At 40.6% G+C, this 24,477-nt stretch overlaps 1 protein-coding gene across 2 annotated transcripts; it reads right to left on the bottom strand.

The window, feature by feature from the left end:
• Positions 1-3,730: 3,730 nt before the first annotated feature.
• Positions 3,731-22,551, bottom strand: LOC117830506 (ras-related C3 botulinum toxin substrate 3). Of its 2 annotated transcripts, XM_034708651.1 has the most exons (6): positions 22,373-22,551; positions 17,696-17,767; positions 14,895-15,012; positions 13,135-13,197; positions 12,380-12,539; positions 3,731-7,051 (listed from the first exon to the last, which is right to left on the bottom strand). In XM_034708651.1, the coding sequence occupies exons 1-6, from the start codon at positions 22,405-22,407 to the stop codon at positions 6,921-6,923; spliced, it is 579 nt and encodes a 192-aa protein (XP_034564542.1). In that variant the 5' UTR covers positions 22,408-22,551; the 3' UTR covers positions 3,731-6,920. The 2 variants fall into 2 exon arrangements, with proteins under 2 accessions (XP_034564542.1, XP_034564541.1); XM_034708650.1 differs by lacking the exon at positions 13,135-13,197 and having other exon boundaries at positions 22,373-22,527.
• Positions 22,552-24,477: the final 1,926 nt, after the last annotated feature.

The raw sequence follows: 24,477 nt of genomic DNA, 5'->3' as shown, positions 1-24,477 counted from the left end.
AAAGGTGGAGAGACACTGAAGCAGAAACAGGATGTTAATGTTAATGTAATGGTGTTGTGTTCTGATCAGATCCGTGTGAACACCGTGAACCCACAGTGGTGATGACCGACATGGGTCGCCTGGGCTGGAGTGACCCGAAAAAATCCAAGACCATGATGTCCCGCATCCCCTGGGCCGCTTTGCAGTCAGATACTACAGGCTCTTTAACCGTACCTGCTGTTGTGTGACTCGCCCCTGACTGTCTCTTTATACATCAAATTTAATGTGACTATCTGAGACACTGCACAGATCCTCTTTTGATGTGTTCCCGACATGCAGGTAAAAAAAAACAACCACATGCCAATTTTTCAGCTCAGGTCTGACCCAAACGCTCTCCTGATTTCATTTTTTTAAAGGTGCAAAAAAGTTTAACCTTCGTATTTCTTCTCAGTTTTATCTTTGTATATCACACTGTTACCTTTTACTGTAAAACAAACAGTAAGCACTCACTCCACTTAAGAATTGATGTCTTTCAAACAATCCAGTTATGTCTCAATGCAGTACTGACCAAATCTATGGTAAAGGCAAGCTTAAGTTACTATTGCTAAGTCTGTATCGTTTTATGAAGCTTTATTTTGGTACTTCCTCTGGCGACAGTGTGAATTTGCTTTTAGCTAATATTTAGGATCGCAGAGCAACATTAAAATTATATTTAACATTTAACAAATAGATTTATTTTACATTTATATTTAACATTTAATATTTATATTGAACACAACATTTAGAGTTTAACAGTCAACATTATTTTTAACATTTAACAAATAGATTATATTTAAAAAATTATATTTATTTTAACATTTATGTTTAACATTTAAAATATAGATTTATATTTAACATCTAACAAATATATTTAACATTTAGAGATTTAACAGTCAACATTATATTTAAAATTGAACGAGATTTATATTTAAAGTTTAAAATCTAGATTTATACACATTTCAATTTAACATTTAACATTTAGATTTAACAGTCAACATTATATTTAACATTATATTCATCTTTAACATTTAAGATATAGATTTATATTTACATTTGTATTTAACATTTATATTATATTTATCATTTAGATTTCAGTCAACATTTATATTCAAAATTTAACAAAGATTATTAAACATTTAGATTTAACATTTAACTTCAGATTTATATTAAACATTTGTATTTAACAGTGATTGTAACTCTTAAATATATTTTTCACACCAAAATTAAATGTGGAGAAGATCCCAAATATTTCTCTTCATGTGATTTGAAGAAAGTGACTTTTAAAAATTCACACTACACAACGTTTTAGAGCTAAATGTGGAGAATTGTTGCTGTTATTTTCAGTGTGCACAACTTTACAAACGGCACCCCGTATTAACAAAGCTGCTTCTGTTGGGCAAAACTAACCAGCTGTGTTCATTATAGTCAAATTAAAAAAGTTGAAAATGTAAAATATATCTCAACAAGCTTTAAAATGAATTCTAACCACATGATGCTAACTTCAGCACGGGGCCTGACTCATCCAAACTGACTCAGGGAGGAGTTCCACATTTTAGATTTTGCAGCATGGGGCCACTGATGAGGTCAAAGTATGTCACACTTTCACAATGTTTAGATTGATAACCCACCTCTTCAAGTGAAAGTATTTCTACTCTGCAAGAGAAACACAATGTCCCAAAGCTGCCACGACTCGTCAGACAGCTCATACCAGGCTGCTGACAGGGAGACGGACGGTTTATTGAGATTCAGGAATGTGGATTCAGTCCTGGTGGTGAAACAATGGAGCAACTCTTCCCCCACGCCTGAGTTCTGTGGACTATGAGAAGGATCATTATGTCCTCTTATATCTGAATAAGAGCCGCAGTCCGGATCAGCATCGCAGAGACCAGACGGTTCACAGTCGGACGTTTTGTTCTTGTTTTAAGAACAATCAGGATCTGGAGCTGCAGCCAACCAAATTAAAAATCTGTTTTATGTATTGCTACAGTGTGTGCTAACATCAGTTTGTTAATACACAGTGTTTGTTTGTGTGTGTGTGTGCAGAGGTGGACGACGTGGTGAACAGTATTTTGTTCCTGCTGAGCGATAAGAGCAGTATGACGAATGGCGTCTCTCTGCCGGTGGATGGGGGTTTCTTGTCCTGCTGACCGGCTTCGTCTCTGCACATCCAGCGCTCAGATGTGGAGGAAAAACTTCAAGTACTACCTGTCCTGTCTGTCCACAGTGATGAACAAACAGAGGTTCATTTTATAGTCATTAAACTTGTCCCAACTCTAACTCTTTGTTGTTAATTGTGTTTTTAAATGTGAAACTTTGGAGGATAGTTTTGTGAAATCCCCAGGAGTGTACATACAGTACCATTCACAAGTTTGTAAACACCTTCTCATTCAAAGGTTTGTAGTTATTGTAATGATTGTAAACACTGTAGATTAATACTGAAGACATCAAAACTATGAAAGAACATATATGGAATTATTGAATGAACAACAAAGTGTTAAACAAAGCAGAATCTGTTTTATATTTTAGATTCTGTAAAGTAGCCCCCTTTTTCCTTCATGACAGCTTTGCACACTCTTGGTATTCTCTCAGTCTGCTTCATGAAGTGGTCTCCTGGAATGGTTTCTAATGAACATGAGCCTTGTCAAGAGTTCATTTGTAGAATGATTTGCCTTCTTAATGTGTTTGAGACCATCAGTTGTGTTGTTCAGAGGTAGGGTTAGTACACAATGGATAGCCCTATTTGACTACTGTTGTAATCCAGATTATGGCAAAACCAGATTATGTCATAGTTTTGATGTCTTCAGTATTAATCTACAATGTTTACAATAATTACAATAAATAAAAACATTGAATGAGAAGGTGTGTCCAAACTTTTGACTGGTAGTGTATTTGTTCATTAAAGCTAGGGTTGGTAGTCATGGAAAACTAGCATGAATTTGAATGTAGCATTTCCTCGGGACCAGGGGCGTCGTAGTGGGGGAAAAGTGGGACTGACTATCTAGGGCCCAAGTGTGGAGGGGGGCCCTTAATGGGCCTGAAGTAAAATGTGTTTTCTACTACGCTTTTGTTTTGTTATACAAATCCGATTGAAACAGAATGGTTTAGTTCGTCCCGTTCCTGTTGACTAGATTGATCTGTCAGCGGTCAGTCAGTGAAGAGAGAGTGATGCTGCAGCACCATGCCCCCCCCCCCCCCCCCCCCCCCCCCCCCCTCTCCCCCAAAAAAAGCCCAAGTCGGGGTTTCAAGAAAAGAAAAGAGAAAAAGGTAAGAAAGAAAGCAAGCTGAGGGAAGACAGCTTTTAACAGCTTTCTTTCAAAAGAAAGGTGGGCACAACTACACATTTTAAGAATCGGCTCCTTTGGCTCCTGATGGCAGGGATTGGTTGGTGTTTTCCCAAGTTTACTCTGGCTGTAGATAGCAGCTTTTTTTCACTCTTTTTTTAAGAACACATTATGTATTAATTACCATCAGGACATAAAGATCATTTTAACCAGTATAACAAAAAGTGTATCTAAATCTGATTACCAACCCCAGCTTTAAGTCATGATTTTTTCACTTTTTGTTAAAGCTAAGAGCTTGATTTCAGCTCCATTGATTAACTTTTGTGTCCTTAATAAATGTATTTACAGAAAGAAAGAAAGAAAGAAAGAAAGAAAGAAAGAAAGTAAGTAAGTAAGAAGAAGAAACGTACAAACCACCACAGACTGCAGACTTCCTTACATATACATTTGTATTTAGTATACAAAAAATTGAAATATTTCACCACACAGACATGTGAAGTAATAAAAAATAAGACAAACAGTTGGAACAAGTATACAAGTCATCTTACATTACATACGTACATGGCCAATGCATTTCATCATACAGCCTCTCCTAAGAATTACAGTGGGTCAAATAACCAGAGAACTTCCATGCAATAGTAGATTAGAATTTTTCGCTGTTTCTCAGCTACATTTGGACACCTCAGCTATTAGGCAGGACCACAACACACGAGTCGACCACACAGTTTGCTATGCCAACCAAAGACAGCGTGACGGAGTGGTCTGCAGTGCTGCGTCTCGCCACAAGGGGGAGACAGACACACCGCAGGCCTGCAACCATACAGAAATGCATGTCATAAAGGTGCAATCTGCACTGTTTGCCACAGCGACAAACTCCACAAAGATTGGCTCCTTTATTGTACACTGTTAGCAACACTTCTAACTTCAACATGAGCGACTATAATCCCTTTAGTTTCAATTGTTTTAGTTTTAAGAGCTAAATATTCAGGTACATGTAGATAGATATTCATAACGCATTCCTTTTCTAAGGATTATTCTGTACATCACCAGATGTCATTAATATCCATTTTTTTCTTTCTTTATGTCCACAGATTATTGAAAAGTCTTGTGTATTACTACAATACAATATGAAATCGTACCAAAAACTGGACACTAAAAAACTTGGCTTAAAACAATACTGTCGTTTATGCACTACCCCAAACTGTCAAACAGAGCCGTCTCACTGATACCGACATGTGCTCGTCCACACACACACCAGTGTTCATAAACACGCCTGTGACACTCACACACACACACACTCATCCGCACACACACTCACACACAGAGGAACAGAGACAAGATCTAAACAATGGGATAAATTAAGACAGAATATTTTAAGACCCATGCAAGCTCCTCCGCCCCCAGAGGCAGAACTCAGGCAGCAAGGTTGTACAGCCCCCACGTTTGGCATGCTCGTCCATCACATGTTCACAGTTAGATGAAGTTACCCAGAGACACCCGACTCAGATCAGATGTTTTATTTTATGGGAAGAACCTTCTTCAAGGAACGACCCGGACTGCACAGACTGTGGAAGAAAATCACTTTCACTTTGTTAACAGTGAGAGTTATTCCACAAAACCTATCACTTTTTTGTCAGAGACTTAATCCACATGTCTTGAGCTTCACGAGCAAAGAAGACCCAGAGGTGGTACACTGAAGTCTCAGAGCTAGTGAGGGGGGTCTTGAGTTGTTTTTTTTTTTTTTCAGTTTCACAAGTTGAGCTAGAAGGCTGAGTTTTGACCTTTTAAAAAGCAGTCTTAGGTCAAGTCTTTCACTTTAACGCTGCTGAGGCTGAAAGCTCTGAAACTTGTCAAACTGCTCTTCACAAGGCCAAAGATCAGCCTTCACACTCGAGCCAAAGGGAAGCTTGAAACCAAGAATATGTGCAGAATGAAGAGTCTCTCCGCTCTTACTTTTAGGAAGGTCTCTCACAATGTTTCTAGAGGAACATATTCACAGTTCAGTTCTTCAGTTCTATCAGCATCAGTAATATTGTACTCACAAAATAATCGATTAAATGTCTGAATGCAGAGAACAAGAGCAGTCAACACCCTGCGCCTGATTTTCTCTGATTTGACCCAAGACTGAAGAGAAGAGGAGGGACAATCTGTCAGCTCTTAAAAGTGAGGCCAATATCTTAAACCTGCGTTCTCTGCAATAGCCACTAGGGGGCGAATCCACTGGTTGCAATTCCGATCATATCATGAAAAAAGTAATCACAGACTTAATTTAGTACCTCAACTAAACATTTTCCTGATTAGTTTATTATCTCTATCACTAGTTTTAAGACGTTTTAATACAAAATACAACATTTTTTTATTTTACGTTCCCATTTGGAGTTCAAGTGATGACCATACACTGTATTAATAATTCATGTAGTAGTTGAACTCAACATAACATCTGTCGAGCGAGTGTGAGGTAAAGAGGCAGACTTTGAGCCTCCTCGCCAACAAGTCAGCTTGTGCCTCTCGTAATGGAAAACTCATAATCTTAATATTGAGAAATGAGCTATTAAGACTACACTTGTTTTTTTTAACCAGACTGTAAACATGTTTATTTCTGCTGTGAAGATTGTCTCTTTGAATTGGTGTGTATGTGGTTTCTGGTACTTCTGGAACCAGCCTCAAGCGGATCCTCGATGAACTGCAGCTTTTAGCACTTCCACATTGGACTCATATATTTAGAACGGAGGTTGCCGCTTGGTTTGGACACAAATGACAATAAAGCAGGATATTTTTAGGGATTTGGCTAGCTTGTGATTGATTAGTCTCTGCCATGGAGATCTTGCAATCAGTATAGAAGTGTAGCAAAAAGGATAACGGCAAAACACCAAATGAGTCTTTTAGTGGGCTTCAAAATGAGTAAGAGTGCTGGAGCTTGAGTCTTAGTGATTATTTTGTGAGTACAACATCAGACTGATCAGAAAGAGGGCAAAAACCCCAAAATGAATCCTCATTCAGTGAGTAACTGGAGTTTCTATTTAACATACGGCATCACTTTAATCTCTTAAGAACTACATCATTGAAAACAGCATGCTCTCTTTTAGTGACGTTTAGTGAATGCAGGAAGTCGTGTTACATCTTTCACTGTAACAGATCTCCGTGTTCATGCTGGTAGTTTGTGTTCACATGCTGATCTTAGATCAGGAGCTGAGGGTAACTTCAGACCTGAAGGCGTTTTCACAGTTCACTTTCTACTTAAGTCAACACTGCATTAAATCAAGCAAGCATGGCTGAGAAAGAAGAGATGTTGTGGTATGGAGACAAGTAATAGAAACCTTTGTCAGCCCTCATGGCAACTTGATGTTGTTCTAAGAGTACAAAGTAGGTGGACAGTAAATGTCTTTCACAGAGAACCTATGAACCTATTCAGTAATGGTAAAAAAATCCAATTAAGTATTGGCTCTTGTCACCAATATCGCTTTGAAAAAACATCAATATAAAGAAAGCAATCTCAGCAGTGCACACTCACTCTCACTAGTTTTCTCTCTCATCCTCTCAGAGAAGTAGTGTTTGTTGTTGTTGTTGTTGTTGTTGTTGTTCATGGTGATGTAGTGTAAGTGTTTAAGCAGTGTTTCCTCCTCAGAACATGGTGCACCTTTTACCCCTCTTCTTCACGGGCGGAGGGCAGAGCACGGCTCGGATGGCCTCGTCGAATACCGTCTTCAGGCCTCGCTGGGTCAGAGCCGAGCACTCCAGGTACTTCACTGCCCCTGTGGGAGGAAGAGGGCATGATGGGAAAAAGAGTTATTTTGTTACTTCCAGTGGGGACTCCCTAAAAAGCAGTTCGCCAGAGAGTTGTAACGTTTGTCCTGAGTCACAAAGACAACAGAGACGGCTTCAAACTTTCCTTTTTGATAAAGCTTATAGTTAGAGCTGGATCAAGCTTTGACCAGCTCTTAGTTATGCTGCTATCGGCTTACACTGACACTCTGGGATCCTGTCTTTCCCTCTCTCTCCCCTCTCTGCCTGTCTCTTACTTTATCTCTCCCTGTCCCATTAAAGTTACTAACCATAGACCTTTCTGGAGTCCCTGAGCTCCCTTGTCTCGTAGGTTCCTCTGGATCTCTGCTGCTGTGGACGTGCCAGACTCCAGCTGCTACAACTACTACGTACTATCCGTCTCCCCACTATCATCTCTCTCTCTCTTCATCTCCCGCTATCCCTCTCTCCAACACGGTCTGAGCAGATGTGTGTCTAACATGAGTCTGGTCCTGCTGGAGGTTTCTGCCTGTTAAAGGAAGTTTGTCCTTGCCACTGTAACTTGCTAAATGCTGCAAAGTGCTCTGCTCATGGTGGATTAAGATGAGATCAGACTGAGTCCTGTCTGTAAGATGGGACTGGATATTATCCTGTCTTGATGTTGGGTCATAGAGTACGGTATACATTTATTGGGGGTTCAAAATGTATTTATGGGGAATTTTCATGAGGAATTACTGAGAAAAAACAGCAACTTATTTTCTCCAACATTGGAGAAGCTGTATTTCTGCAAAAGAGTTTCATTTTAAGTGTCACAAAGCAGCACATATCCTCATCGGGCTTTTTGGGAGACAGCTCAGACGCTCTGAACACTTCATTTACATCATAGTTATCATTGAAAATGTTAAATGTTTACTTCAAATTCAACTTTCAACAGCTTTCATTGGACATTTTACATCGAAAGTTGATGTATTTTACTGTAATATTAGTGCCATATTATTATAAATATTGTTCCTGGTTATTTTTCATTTAAAGACATTCAAAATACCCAATTTGAAATACAGTTCATACAGTGTACACTGTCTCTTCATCATACACTGCTCTCTCTATTCTCTCTTCATCAGTCTGCTGTCTGTCAGTCTGCATTCAGGACCTCAGTTGGATCAGACGCCCATTGGTGTCTGTTAATAAAACAACTGAAGCAGCCATCATGATGCAGAGAAATGTACATGGTGATAAAAATTCTCCTTTAATGAGAAGTTGCTACTACAGCTAGCTTCTCACCCTCCCCTCTCTGCCTCTCTCCTCCTGCTGTAGGCTGTCGGGCGGTGCATGGTGAGTGAGTGGTCGAGTAACAGAGAGCGAGAGCGCTGAATGTGGGCGAGGCAGAGCAAAGATGCTGTCAGTCTGACGGTGTGCCTACAGAGCCACATTGAAAATATTCAGGGTTTAAGGCTGCCCTCTTCCAGATCGTGGTTCCCTAGGCCCCCACTGTCCCTTAAGGTGGTTAATGATCCTCACTGCTGTGGGAGTACACTAATAAAAGAGACAAAACTGAACAAAGAGGAAAAAGCCTAGAAAATGAGACTCTCTGTGTGCACGTTTACATGTTTCCTGTGCTTCTCTCAATGAACCTGCTGCCTCTGATGCCGTCATTAATCCAGTTTAGTCACCTCAGAGGTCAGCACAAATAAAACGTGTTATTTGAATGGTTCTATTTAAAATGTAACCTCTATTTTAGTTTATATTTTTATAATCATGGATGAATTATGCTATTTTAAATTGTTTTTGCACAGCATTTTGCAACCCCCGCTGTGGGAACCACTGCCCTAGGCGACCACCTACAGTACATCATCTTGAGCCAGCCCTGACTGTCCTTCATAATGTTTGACTAAAATATATATACAACAAAGAAGTGCTACCATGTCATGAGGTTTAGATGGACTGATTGGTAATAAAACAACTGACGCAGCCATCACAATGCAGAGAAATGTACATCGAGTCACGTCTATCATGAGTTTTATACGGACTGATTGGTTGCAGGGTGTTGAATTATACATTATTGGTTATTATCTTTTCCTCATCCGGACCAAGAAGCTGTGGTGTTTAAACCTTTCAGTAACAGAACTGGTTTAAGTGTCCTATATTGATGTATGAATGTATGAATTCAATGAGGCTGACTTAAAAATCCACTCACTTGAAAACTTGTAGCGCAGACCGCTTACAGGGTCTGTCGATCAGCCTCATTAGACAGGGACTGTGAGCTTTGTTTTTCTAAACGATACAAACTAATCTGTTTGATTGATGCACAAAAACAACAAAACAATACTACTTCAACCAAAACTATTCTTTAAGCTTATGATAGGTCCCTGTTTGGTCTCTAAAATATGACCACTTTGAATTTCACAGTGAACACATTAGTTTCTTGTGTAAAGGAGAAACTTGTTTCCTGGACTTTTAAGCCCAGACTAAAAACATTCCTCTTCCACACTGCTCACTCTACTCTATAATGGATGCAAACACATCTTTAAACATTAGTTTTGATTTCTTTGAACTACAAACTTTTGCCACTTTCCATAAACTCTATGATCTTCTTTTAATTTCTTTTAACAAATTGAGTTTTAATGACAATTTTAAACTAATTGTCCTTTCTATCTTTCTTGATCTTATATTTTAAAATATTTTATGTTTTAATGCTTATGTTTGTTTAATATCATATTTTAAATTGGATATTTTACAGTTTTATGTTGTATTTTTATAAAAAAAATTACAATTTAATGTCATATTTTACAATTAGATATTTTACAGTTTTATGTTCTATTATAAATTAGATATTTTACAATGTAATGTCACATTTTAAATTGAAAATTTTACAACTTAATGTCATATTTTACAATCACTTGTATTACAATTCAATGTCATATTTTAAATTGGATATATTACAACATTATGTCATATTTTAAAATTGGATATTGTTGGGCTGTCGAGCACCCTGGTCTGAGCCAGCTTCAGGCTGCGATTTGACACAGAAAAGATTCAATGTGTTCCTTGGGAAGAAGTTCTGAGATGAATTGAATGATTAAAGGTTCATTTCGGTTAAAACAAGATCAGTTGTGATTCTGTGTATGGCGGGACAGTAAGGCTTGAAACAACAGACCCAAATCTATTTAGTATAAAAGCTCTGAATGCTGTTGAAATGCTTATAAAATGTTTGAAGGGTTGTTACTGTTTTTTTATTAACTCTGTAAAGCTCTTTGAACTGCTCTTTGTATGAATGGTGATTTATAAATAAACTTGCCTTGGTATGGACGCAGAGCTAAAAGCAGACACTGTACCATCTAAATGTAGACAGTCAACAATAGCCTTGAGCTCCAGAATGCCTAAAGGTCTCATATCATGGTATTTATGCCGTTTACAACACGACTTGACTTCTGTGCAAAAAACATCACAAATTCATCCTCTGTGGAGGAACCGCAGCCTCTCAGTTTCTACCCTGGTTATACACGCAGTGATCTGGGTGAGTGTGGATGCTATGATAATGCAGACAAACACAGGGGCAGGGAGTTTGGAGAAAAAATTCCCTGCAGACGAGTCAATCTGTCTGATCACGGAGCTTAAAACTGAATCGTTAGCTATTGTGTTTTTTTGACATCATATTTTGAACAGAGACTAAAATAGGCTAACTTTACAGCCTTGTAGTTGTTGTTTGTGTGCTTACTGCTTTGAATCATGCTTTCACTTTTATCACCACCATGCTGTCACAGCTGCAGCTGAAATACTACATCCAAAACTGTCACACATGCCACAAAAATAAAGCAGAGCAATAAATCTGTTTCAAGGAATGAACAGGAATCAGATCTGTACATAAGTTTTGATCTGGGCATTCAGTCTGCATTGTTTTCTTATCTGGCAGTTTGTCTCTCATTTTGCAAACACAGCTGTGTTGATTTAACTCTAAAGTATGTTTAACTTCATATCTTTCAGATATCATAGTTTGCATTGAGTTTATAATATGACAATCTGCCTGCAGCAGACTAGTTCATGGTTGCGATTGGTTATCAACACCTCTCTGTTCTACAGCATGTCTCTGAGTGGTACATTCAAGCTTTAGCATTTTTCCTTCGCTGTTTCTTAAGCCAACTGTTGGCGGGAGCCATATTGGAAATGTTGAACTCAACATAACTTCTGTTGAGTTAGTGTGAGGGAAAGAGGTGGGCTTTGAGTCTCTTTGCTAACAGCTACAGCTACCAAGTCATGCATGCCCTTATTTGGGCAAAACTCTTAACCTTACTATCTTCTGAACTGCTGCATTATATATAAATTTACCCTCGTACAGTGTGTGCCGATAAAGTAATGAGCTATTCAGACTAAACTGTTTTTTGAACCAGGCTGTAAACATGTTTATTTCTGCTGTAAAGATCGTCTTCTTTGAATAGGTGTGTATGTGGTTTCTGGTGTTTCCGCAGCCAGCCTCTAGTGGACACTCGATGAACTGCAGTTTTTACCACTTCCTCATGGGCTTCATATTTTAAAGACTGGAGGTTGCCGCTTGACTTGGATAGAACAAAGATCGGTCTGACTCTAATCTTTGACATCTTGACTCTGCAACCCTGAAGCAAAACTATAACAGCGTAGGAGGAAGTGAAATGCTGGAGGAGTGGGATTGGTTTTGCATGCAGGCCTAGTTACATCACCACAGGAGCAGATTCAAATCACCTCGGAGAAGCTGTGTTTCCAGTAGGAGGGCTACAGGATCACTGCAGAGGCTTTTTCACTTCCTCATGTGTGTATGTGAATTAATGAAATGCAACCTTCAAAATAAAGAGCTTTCTGGATTCTGTAGAGCAGGGGTTTCCAAAGTGTGGGTCGGGACCCCTCGGGGAGTCGCGAAACACAAATGGGGGGTTGTGAGATGTCTTCCAGAATGTTTTTTTTCAATTATCTAAAATTAGTATATTTTACCCATTATGATAAAGAATTTCAACAAAAATAGTAGCTAACCTTGAAATAAAACCTTGAAAATATAAAATGTAATGAGTTTCCTGTCTTTCTCTGTTGTCAGATGACTCCTAAGTTTAGGGTTAGTGAACAGTTCATTATCAAAAGCATCAGTAGCAGCAGGTTAATTCATAACAGCACAGGAAACACAGACACATGCTCATATAGGTAGGGTCATTTTCTGCAGACCAGCTAAATGAAGCCACATTAAATCACTTTGAGGGACAGTGGGTCGCGAGTCTTTGGCACCTATATTTTGGGGGTCTCAGACTGAAAAGTTTGGGGACCCCTGCTTTGAAGCACCTGAAACACCTTACAGGAATCACATGATCACGCAGCCTCACCGATCTCTCGGGCCATGGCCAGCCCCTGTGGGTAGGTGATGGGGGAGAGCTTCTTGTCCCGCAGCCTCTCAATGGTGTCCTTGTCATCTCGCAGGTCCAGCTTGGTGCCCACCAGGATGATGGGTGTGTTTGGGCAGTGGTGTCTCACCTCAGGGTACCACTGGGGCACCACACACACACACACACACACACACACACACATTGTATGCATATAGAAAAGACAAAGTCAGTGAGAAGGGAGAGAGAGAGAAGAATTAGTGCCTGTACATGATGACAGTCAACATACTGTGAGTGGTGAAGGGAGAATGAAGCACATTTGAATATCTCTGTGTGAATGGAAGCACAGTTGTATGAAACCAAAACATCCTGGGGCATAGAAACCCCCAATCACATGACACAATGAGAGGATCCCGTCAGACCAGGAGCCCTGAGACTCTGCAGAGGGAAGTCAGACCTTCAAACGTGTGATTTCATCCGAGAGCGTCTCATGATGCTCAGTAGACCAAACCACAGCCGGCCGTCAGCCTCCCTCTGCAGAGTGTCTGACCCATTCAGACCTCGCCTCACAACAGGTCTCTGTGCTGAGCCCTCCTCAGGAGGGTCAGCTCAAATCCAGACCGTTCTAAGTCGAGGTCAGAGCAGATCTGGGCGGTGCTGTGATAAACCAGGTGGAGCAAAAGATGTGCCTCGTTGTGGTCAGACTCGGCGTGTAGGGGGGGTAAGGGGAGGGGGAGGGGGTCAGTCAGCGTACTGACCTTAGCACGGACGTTCTCAAAGGAGGCCGGACTGACCAGGGAGAAGCATATCAAGAACACATCCTGGGAGAGAACCAGAGAGACGGCTAGTTGAGATGCAGTGTGTGTGTGTGTGTGTGTGTGTGTGTGTGTGTGTGTGTGTGTGTGAGAGTGCGTTTGTGTTTGTTTGATCCATACTCAGTTTAATTAAAGATAAATCTTTATGGCGCTCTTACTCTCACATTACATCAGGGAGCATTGAAGACTCAGGAAGTTGTTAAGATACAATGAAAACATGTTTGTGACAACATCATGCCAGAGATAAGACTTCTTAAATCTCATTTATTTCAATCTGAACTCAGTTTTATTAAAAACTGAGTTTGGATTGAAATAAATGAGATATTTCCAACCTTCTTTGATGTGCAGCACGTATCTAAGTCCTCCTTGTAACTGTTGACGTTTATGAACGCCATATTAACCTGCCTTTACCTGTTCAGTCCACACAGGACAGACTGAAAAATGGAGCTGGAGGTTTCTATAATTATCTGTATTGATGCAGAATTAGATCATGCAGCTAGTTTTAAGATTGCACCTAAAAAAACATTTCATAAGTCAATCTTTATAATTAATTCATGAACAAGCCCTGCTGTGAAACACAGGACTTCCACCACATCTGTGTTCGGTCCGTCTCCGATCCGCTGCTGCCTGGCTCCGTGCTCTCTCATCCGTCAACACCCACTGGTTGCATTTCAGAACGCAGCACGGAGCAGGACCTCCGGACAGCTGGAGTCATGTGACCCAGGTTTTCCTGTGGTAATCACTGAATCAATGATTCTCCTCCTCCTCTCCTCAGCCATGTTGTCTTTCTGGTCCTCTGTAAACCTCTGACCTGTTGACTCCAGGCCTGGCTCCGCTCATCATGACGGTTTGTTGTTGTAGTTAAGTGAAATACGATCTGGTGATAACACAGAGTGTTTTATTCTGAAAATTAACTGGATGTTTTCATTTTGTTTTGGTGCCTGACTTCCTGTCCCACTCCATCTGCTCTGTTGAGATTGATGCGTCGTGCTCTGGCATCCAGCAAAAATAGAAGCCTTGTGTATCTGATCCAGAGGGCTCCGACCTGCCGGATCAGAGACGCAGCCGGAACGCAACGTAGCGGATCCAGTGGAAGTTAACACATTGACTAGAATAGAAACCTATCAGATCCAGTGCTGTGACGGATCGGAGACGGACTGGACACGGATCTAGTGGAATTTGGCTTTTAGAGTTTTGTGTCCTCAACATTCCTACTTGGAGACAAGTTATCAAGGAGGGTCTCTGATAAACCAATCAATGCCTCTCTTCATATCTGTGTTTAAAAAAATCCTTCAACCTGCTTAAGGCTGTAACGTAAAAAAGAGATACGCCTTCTAGAAGTCTTAGATTAGTCTGCAGCTCTCTGGCTGTCGCCACGTGTTCTTACATGTGAAAGAGTCCCTTAGATCTATGTTAAGAAAACAAAATCAAACAATTTTATTGACTTAAGCTCTATAACCGTCAGACAGCTTTATTACCAAGTCCTGCTCTGCACCGTGGCTCTGCACATTCATGTAGGTCAGTCGATAGAAACTCTAGTGAGAAACAATCTGTCTGAAAATAACTCAGGTACAGACCCCGTGCTGTTTGAAGAGTTGTATGCTTTTGAGGTTTTAGACAGGACTGTGCGTGCGTGCGTGCGTGTGTGTGTGTGTGTGTGTGTGTGTGTGTGTGTGTGTGTTTGGGAGAAAGGGTTTCAATACCGTCTGTGGGTAAGACAGTGGTCTGAGCCTATCGTAGTCCTCCTGTCCTGCTGTATCCCAAAGGCCCAGATTCACTGGTTTCCCATCCACCATCACATTGGCGGAGTAGTTGTCAAAGCTGTGAGGAGAGGACACTACACTCAGTGAAGAAACAGAGCTTATACCTCCACGTCCTCGCCTATTTGTTTAGATCATTGAATATCCGGTACAGCACAGAGAGCAGGATTAAAACCAGATCATGAGGGTTGCCCTGCAGGAATCAGAAAACCTAAAGGTGGCCAAGAAACTAGATCAGGCTCGACAACATGACAATCACTCCATAACTCCAGATGATGGTTGATGTAATGTAAAATTATGCTAAAAAAGGCCAATTATTAGTGATTTGATGCACCTACTGCCTCGAGTTCATCCTGAAATGTTACTCACTTCACTCAGAGTGAGAAATGTACCGACAGCATTTTCACGAGTTTGATATTACATGTTCAGTATTCATTTTTAGAGGTTCTAGTGGGAGTGATTTATGCTTTGAACGCAGCCTGTCCAGCAGCTTCACACTCTGAAGACAGTTATTGAATCATATCACTCTCAGTCAATCTCTTCCTTCAGGTTTGTATCTGAAGAAACAGTGTTTGATGTGTTTAAGTATGATTCTTTTATTATATCTTTGTATTATTATTATTTATTTATTTACTTTTCTTACAGTGTTTTGTGTTTTAAGATGATCATTTTATTGTATTTTACTATTATTATAATTATAATTATTTATTTATTTTTTACAGTGTTTAACCTTATTGCACCTCACTGTGCAGCTCTTTGGTAAACATTATTGTGTTTGTGCTATATAAATAAAGTGGATTTGGTTGGAGAAGTTTGACAAAATAAATAATGAATCTAATTCCTTCTTTACATTGCAATCAGCTCTTGTTGTCTTCATTGGTAGTAGGAGTTTTCTGAGTTGTAGCAGTCTGATCATATACAGTATATACTGCTGTATTTTCATCTCCACCCTCGTGGCCTCACACACTTTGAGGGCTAAAAACTGTTCAAGGATTAGATCGGGCTGGGCTGAAGACAATGCCAAAGTGCATCATTTCAGGAAGTCCTTAACAAACACTTGCAAAACTTCAATATGAGACTAACCATGTAAACGTGGCACAAATTGATAAAATGCAGGTAGGAACCATGCAGTGAGGAGATCCAACCTAAGTGTGAACAGTATAATCAGTCAAACCTCTGCACAGGTTTATCAATTGTAATTAAGCATCTCTGATTCAGTTCAAACACACTGGAACTGATGCTGTCACAGCTTTTTAGCATTTTTCACCATGTCGTCCTATCATGTACTTTCACACTCAGGCACTACACCTGACACCCTTTCAGATCTGGAAGGTTTAGTGTTTGGGCCTTGGGGTAGACCATCCTGCACATTTAAGGCAAATCGATGACACCTAAGTTTATGAAGACTATAAAATTTGGTTCTTTCTGGTTATAGCTCATAAGATGATCTCAGTTTGTTTTGTTTAAAGCTAACATAACCAGTTAGAGGAGTCTATTTAAGCTAATGCAGAAGAAATGATAGGTTAAAGATAGTGCTGTCAAATGAAAAATCTGTCAAAATTGTTGAATTCTAATAGACAATTGGGATTAATCACTTTTTATAAAATCTTTAAATTTCATTACTTAAGTCCATATTAACAATGTGAAGTGAATCTTCCCAGTGTCGTGATTTGGGAACCAAATGAATCCAATGAAATCATCCAGACTTTTAGACTTCTAAATGCTGCACTGCTGCACCAGGTTGGTCTGAAACCATGACTTAGCCGCAGTAGACAGCTCTGTCTGATCAGCTGCACCTCAATGTAAGCTCATAGTAGGGATGGGACATGATTTTCAAATGCTTGAATATTTGTTCACGCATTAAAAATCGAAGAGTTAATGTGAATATTATTTCATTTTAAAAGTACAGTTTTCATCGTTATCACCAGTGCCTGGTTGTTATACGCTATTTCTGCCAGACGGTGGATACAGAGTGTCTTAAAGCTGTTTGCTAACCGCATTGCGTAGCTAGCAGGAGAAGAAGACTGCTAGCTTCATTAACTAGAGAAAGAATTCGAAAACATTAGCGACAGTCTCTGGATATAAGTGAGTAGAGGTGTGAGATCCAGAAATGGAAAACACTGCAGAGACGGAGCATGGCTGTTAAATGTAAACACACACTGCTTCATCACAAAAACACTGTCATAAAGATAAAGGGTGGTCTCAATTACGAATAATCGTTGAATAGATACCAGGAATGATCGAATGTATTTTGGATTTAAATGCCCATCCCTAGCTCGTAGGCTCATAGGCTGTAGATCAAACTCAGAGTACTGACACAAAGTGCAAGCTACTTTTAACTTGTCTGTTGAGCTGTCTGGGGGATTTTAATGTCTGGGGGAGTAAAATGTGCCTATCAAAAGTGCAGTGGTGTTGTTATTTCTCTTCACTGTGCTAGAAGGAAGCAGGAAGACACTGCAGCAGCTTCACTACAGTGCGCAAAAAGGGACACAATAGTTTGCGATTGAAAAAACAACGTATTGAATCACTATTAAAGTGTAAAGTCTAATAAGTCCTGCTCATTGTTTTATAAAGCTGATTACTCTCATGCAGAAACTGGAAGCAACCAAAGTTTGACAAAACTTCATTTGAAATCCTTGCTTGTGATCGGTGGCACTCAACCCTAAATCATAGAGATGTCCTCCAGAATCAAACCACTAGTTGTGTCAGATGACTGCGTGTGTGCAGTGTGCGCTGTTACTCACACAGTGGGGATGTATTCACCCGGGAAGGCATTGGTGGTGTAGCTAATCAGCAGACAGGTCTTACCCACAGCCCTGTGGAGGAGGAGGAGGAGGAGGAGGAGGAGGAGGAGGAGGAGGAGGAGGAGGAGGAGGAGGAGGAGGGGAGGAGGAGGGGAGGAGGAGGAGGAAAGAGAGCAGAGGAAACAAATTTATGAAACAGTTCAAAAAACAAACACACAGAAACTCTTCCTGTGTTGAAGGACGGTGAGTGTGTGTGAGTGTGTGTGTGCTTGTATATTAGTGAGTTCAGAAGCAGGCCGTCGTCCCTTTCACTATGCCACACAGACACTGGCCTACATTCATGTTGCCTGAGGGACACAGTATCCCCCCTATGATACCCCCACCCTCCCCCACACACTCACACTGACACACTCTCACACACAGAACTGCCTCTCCTGCCCCCATACACTACAGTTCACATAACACCCCCCACCCCCCACACACACACACCCTCCCCACTCCTCCTGGACTGCACTGCACCGACTAAAGCTGCAGGGTGCCACTCCAATAGGTGGTGGCGTGGATGGGTATTGGCTGTGTGCTCATGCATAAGGTAGTGAGTAATGTTGTGTGCATGTTGCCATGGACACCACGAATGGTGGTGACACACAGTGCCAATATGTGGGAGGGACCCATTAGGCTGATTTGAGGTCAGTGAGTGAGTGTCACTGGTCGGATGAAGCGCATGACTAAGAGCAACAGAGGAGAAGGTGATGAAGATATGTGGGCAGCTTTAAAGAGTCTTTTCAGCGTTCAGGATAAAAGCAAACTAATACATTGAAGTCTCTTCTCATTGAAAACACAATGCTGGGGTTAGCATGACACCTCCATTCATGCTGAAAGACGGGTTAAAGAAGACAGAATCAATGCAGTAGAGGCAAAAATGATCCCGCTTATTAATACGTGATCGTTCCATGGTGATGGATTCTTCTCTGCCTGTTGTGGTGGATTGAACATGAAACTGTCCTCATTCAGCTCTCCTTCTTCTCTGAGCTCTGTGGTTCACACACCTTTAAAAAGAAACTAATGTCACAACTTTGATGGACAGGATCCAATATGAAAATGTACGTAGCCTGCCAATTTAACATGCAAACCGAAAATAGCGTTTTAGCCAAATTGTTTTGATGCTAACAGAAGCTAACGGTTTCCCCTCACCTTACGGTCTATGGTGTCAACAAGCAGAAGCTAAACATGTCTGAACTCTTTTCCGTGGATTGATTTGACATGACGTGTGATCAGTTTGTCTCTGGTGTTGCTCATGTTAGTGAAAGTTAATAACCGTCATCAAGGGGTTTTGACCAATCAGAATCAAGCATCTTACACAACCAGGAGCCCAATAAGAGAGCCAGGTAATAAGACTAGTATTGTCTGTATCTCCAACCATAAAGTGGAGGAAGACAACATGAGTCCAGTCAAACTGTTTGTAGCCTCCAATTCGGCAATCTAGCAGCTGACATCTTGTTTAGGCTGGATGCTAGCTTGCAATGTAATGTGCATTTGTAGTTCACTATCATGTTTATTGTTGTTCTTATATCAACTATTTTGAACCAAGGGCCAACCTCCGGCCTCAAACTACGAAGCCCATGCGGAAGTGTCATAAACTGCAGTTCATCAAGAATCCACTTGAGGCTGGCTGCAGAAACATCGGAAACCACATACACACCCATTCAAAGAAGACAATCTTTGCAGCAGAAATAAACATGTTTACAGCCTGGTTCAAATAACAGCTTGGCTCTACTTAGCACAAACTGTACGGGGGGTGGATTTTTTTCTAACACAACGGTTCAGAAGATATTAAGATTACGAGTTTTTGCCCAAATAAGGACATGACTGACTTGCCTCCCGGACGGGAACACTGTAGCTGTTGGATACTACGTCCATACAGTCTATGGTTTGAACAAAAAGTACTTTAATGCTCCAGTCAGTGACTTTTGGTTTGAGTTGAGTTTGGCGCCCCCTGTAGACATTGTGATATACCTCTAATCTCATTGCTGATTTTGTCCCATAAATATGTGTGTGGTGTTTCTTTTTCCTAACAAAGCTGTCATCCTGTAGGGTTTAACTATCACATGTTTCATATATTGAGAGTTTTCACTGTGGAAAATGTAAATAAATGGATTTCAGCAGCGTTCTGTGATGAAACTATCTGCATACTTTTCTGGTGTACTGTATTAAATTTTCAGATGACCAGTGACCAACAGGGGGAGACATCACTGGTTCAAAAAGGAGTCAGATGAGGAAAGTAGCCAACTTCTCGGTTGATATAATACCACAGTGAACACTTTGTAATTAGGTATGGCTCCCAATTAATACAAATCTTTTTTTAAACACAGCACAAAGCTCTCTTTGTAAATGAATGTAACATTTAGAGTAAAACTGATGATAAACCTAGGATATGCCTCAGATCGTGGCTACCATGGCATTACAATGGGCATTAACGCTTTCATCTACAGATAGTCAATACTTGTTCAGAAAATGTCTCCAAGAGTAACAATATCAAACTGGAGGCTTATAAAGGGGGATTCACACACCATCCATTTCTTCCATTCCTTGTAAACGGTCTAAAGGTGCTTTAGACCTTCTGAGGAACTATGCACGACTAAATACCAGGAACCAGGGTCTAACTGTAGTTCTGGGGTAGTATCTCCCCTTGAAAAGCCCCTGCTTGTGGGGTACTACTTTCCAAAGGTCCATGAACTTTTTGGGGCAGGGCCTGCAATGCTGAACATTCCTAATTGGTTGAGTACCTGCAGTACATAAACCAGGCTTTACACATTCATATTTTTAAAGACTGGTAGAAAATAACTGTCTCCACTAAGGATGTCAAGAATTAATAGAGTATGGATTAATTGATTGTTAAGAACTTACTCGAACACATTTTTTTGTTTTGATTCTCTATCACGTTGAACAAACATCATGTGGTCTCATATTTGGTTCAGCTATCAGGGAGGAGTGTTAAGTTTAAAGCATGTTTCAATGTGAATCAGCTGACTGAAGGTGTTGTGCACAGCGGAGACGCTCAGCTGGGAGCTGCGGCTGAGTGACAGGTCTCCACGAGTGCTTCTTTTCTCCGCAGCCGGACTGATTCTGACCCGGTTGTGCTCCTGGCTGACACCTGACCACGTTCACATGATTATTTTTCTCAAGTTTCTGTTTATTAATGATTAATCGATAATTGATCATTAACATTTCCATAGATAGATCAAGGAAAATACTTGACATTTACATCCCTAGTATCTACAGTTTATTTCTTCGTTAATGAACAGCTCATTTTTACGGGTTGTCATTTGAATGTTAAATCATATTTTTATCTTAAACCTGCAGTCCCTTTAAAGGCCGTCTCTGCTCACTTGGTTTATTAAAAATATGTTACACTTTCTAAGAGGATGGTTTAGGGTGTGGCCTCCTTCTGATTGACAAGTCAACCATAAACAAATGTCTTCTGAGGGGTTGAGTTGTGATAGAAGATGCCCTTAGTAGGAATTCGTTTTTCATTTGAGGTTGTTTTTTTTTCCACCAAATTAAATAAGCTCCCCAATCAAAATTAGTAATTATAAATGATGGTAAACATGCTGATTGATTACTTTGGGCCCTCTCTTTTCATAAAGCTATAACATCCTTAAATAATGTCACCTCAGGCTCCAAGATGGCTACAACCAACACGCCAAATTCAAGGTTTTAAAAGGAAGACCAGCATGATGACTTCATATTCTCACTCAATGCTCGCTCTACACTCTCATACTTTTATAAAGTAGCTTCTGCAGCATCAAAGTCTGTCAAACTCCACAGCCCCTGTTTGCAGGCTCTCTGTTCCCCAGCCTGATGACATCACCGGTTAGTATTCAGACCTGAGACTGCTCCCTCCAGGCCAGCTGAGCAGGACTCTGCATTACATCTACAGTAATGACATTTCACAATTTCCAACACTCTCTTTCTTACTGAACGCATCATTAATTGATTAATTGTATCAGTCTGAATTTAAAAAGGGGAGTCTAAGTTATATTGATGAATCAAATTAAAACATGCCCAGTGACTGAAAGGCAGCATTGTAGCTTTTAACCTGCAGATACAATATATGACTTCAATCTCCAGCCTTTTTTTTACATTCACAAGCAATGACATAAATGGCAGGGTTTTGTCTCCTCCTAGCAGTGCTATTAAGACTCTCACACTTGAATGAGGATCACCATACAACATATGCAACACACATTTCAGCACACATGAAACCCAAAGAGGGGAGGATGCAGTAAGAAAGGCACAATGTGAGCAGAACTAGGGCAGCGGGGCCTGGTTTGCCACTGACAGGGCCACAAATTCCTCAGCGTGCATCAGCACTTCAGCCTGCCTCCAGTGGCCTATACGAGGCGTGTAGGTGTTCCCCGATAGCATCATGAGGAGCCCTGTTTCCACCACAGAACCGACCCGGAGACACGCCACGGGGATACTAATGCAATAACAATGCAGCCCGCAGAGGGGATCCAGCGTCTGCACAAGGGAGCAGAAAAACTGGGCGAGCGACATATCGGCGAGCCCCAGCCCATTTTCCCACATAGCATCCTCCCATCATTCATCCATCCGTGGACTCTGCACTGAATCCCGGATAAAAAGGGAGCTGCTGCCGTGTGTCGGTGCTCTTACCCGTCCCCCACCACCACACATTTGATCGCCTGCATTTGGACCGCTTTCAGGGAGCCGGCGCTGGTGCTTCGATAGATCCGACAGTGTGCGCGGAGGTCTCGGATGAGAGCAGCGGGCCAGTCCGCTCGGCGATGGAGCCGCAGTGAAAGGGGTCGATGACGAGCAGCGCCGAGCGGTGACGGAAACTGCCGAGTGGATTTAAAGAGACAGCGTCCGAATAAGGGAGGAGATGACTCACTGCGTGTACTTCCGTTTTCGCTTTAATTCTATAACTATAAATCCTATAAATAAACTAAAACTTTGAGCTGGATTATAGTTTTAAAAGGTGCCTGTTGGAGAACTCATTAAAAGAAGATGTCGTGTTAGGAATTATAAGATTAATAACCTCTATGCAAGTCTTATAATGACGAATTAAGCTCTAAACTGGGACATTATATTCAGTTTATCCTGATTTTTAACTATAAAGGCAAATTTGAGGTTATTTTTGGTAACTTTGATGACCTATGTCCAGGGGCGTTGCCAGGAATTTTGGGCCCCCTGAAAAAATATCTCAGTGGGCCCCATCACCACAGCCAACCTTACAAAATATAACATTGCTGCTATATTACTGCTTTATTTGCATTAAACAAAAATAGTTGCTTAAAACTATCCTGGTTGACTGACTTAAATCTAAGCTACATATCAATATTGTTTATTTTACAATTTCTCCAAATGTAACTGCATGATATTGACCTTCAGACTGTCCACCTCTGTAAACAAGATTATTTGAAGCCAAGTGACTTGCTGAATAACAACAAGGGGGCAATATTTGGTATAATCTGACCTCATGAAGTCAAGTAAAACTCTAAAGACCTACAGTTTACTTTCAATCAGATTCAGCCACACTTGATGCTATAAAATTATGACAATTCCCCATTGTAGGAATGAGACACACATCTCACGAAGCACAGACTCCCCTTTTTCCCCAGAAAGGAATTCTGAATGTATGTTTATTTATTCAGACAATCTTAGTTATCTTATTGCAGTTTTAACAAAACAAACGACAAGCGTAGTAGAAAACACATTTTATTTCAGGCTCATTAAGGGACCCCCTCCCCATTTGGGCTCTAGGTAGTCAGTCCCAATTTTCCCCCCACTACGACACCCTTGCCTATGTCTTGTTTTTGTTCAGGGAGTCAGCTGGTGTTATAGCTCCTATGCTGCACAAAAAGCCTTTCCCCAACAAATAATGTAAACCATCATATCAGACCCAACAATGTACTCATCCTTTACTGTATTTTATTTTTGAGTTAATTTTCGTCTTCATTGTCTTTTAAAAATACTTGTGAGCTTATTATACGACTTCTAGTTTGATTTTTGCTGTACAAATAACCCTGTACTGGAAATTATGCAAATGTCGGTGAGACGGTCCCTGAATGCACCATTTACCCTCCAGGTAAAAATATAATTATTTAATTATTTAGAAAGTAAATATGAACACCTGCTTCCTCTATGTTACAATAATAAAATGAAATGCATTGAGAGGAATTAAAATGCTTTTGTGAATGGAAACTTGTCACATTCATAAATTGCGGTTATTTCACGGTTATTACACATTATTACACGGTTATTGCATTTTCCAGAGGGGGAACACAAGCTCAAAAATCATACTGAAAATATAAGTAGTTGAAACAGGCTACACACATGGATTAAAATACACACACCTGCACAAACAGGCCTCTTTGCATCAATGGAGAGATGTCAGAGAGAAGGCCCTGCACCTGGAGGAGCATCCAGAGTAGTTGGGAGTTTCGTGCACCTCTGTAGTTCAAGTGAGCAGGCACATCTCCAGAAACCATATAAATCTCCAAACTTGGTCCATTAGACGATTTGAACTGGACATGCTTTAGTTCCCGACCAGATTCCTGCAGACTGAGTCACTACTGCCCCATGAGCTCACTATTACTTATAAATTGTGATACTCTAACCTAATATCAATTCATAAACCCAACCTTAAATCATGGTCAGCCTGCTTTGTCCTTGATAAGCTCATGAGCCCCCTAATAAGGTGCACAGAACTACAAGAAATTACAGTCAAATGTTTCAAAGGTGTGTGTGAACTATCT

This window comes from Notolabrus celidotus, chromosome 18 (genome assembly GCF_009762535.1).
Source record: "Notolabrus celidotus isolate fNotCel1 chromosome 18, fNotCel1.pri, whole genome shotgun sequence".
Taxonomy (NCBI): Eukaryota; Metazoa; Chordata; class Actinopteri; order Labriformes; family Labridae; genus Notolabrus; species Notolabrus celidotus.
This window is presented reverse-complemented; position numbering and strand designations above follow the sequence as displayed.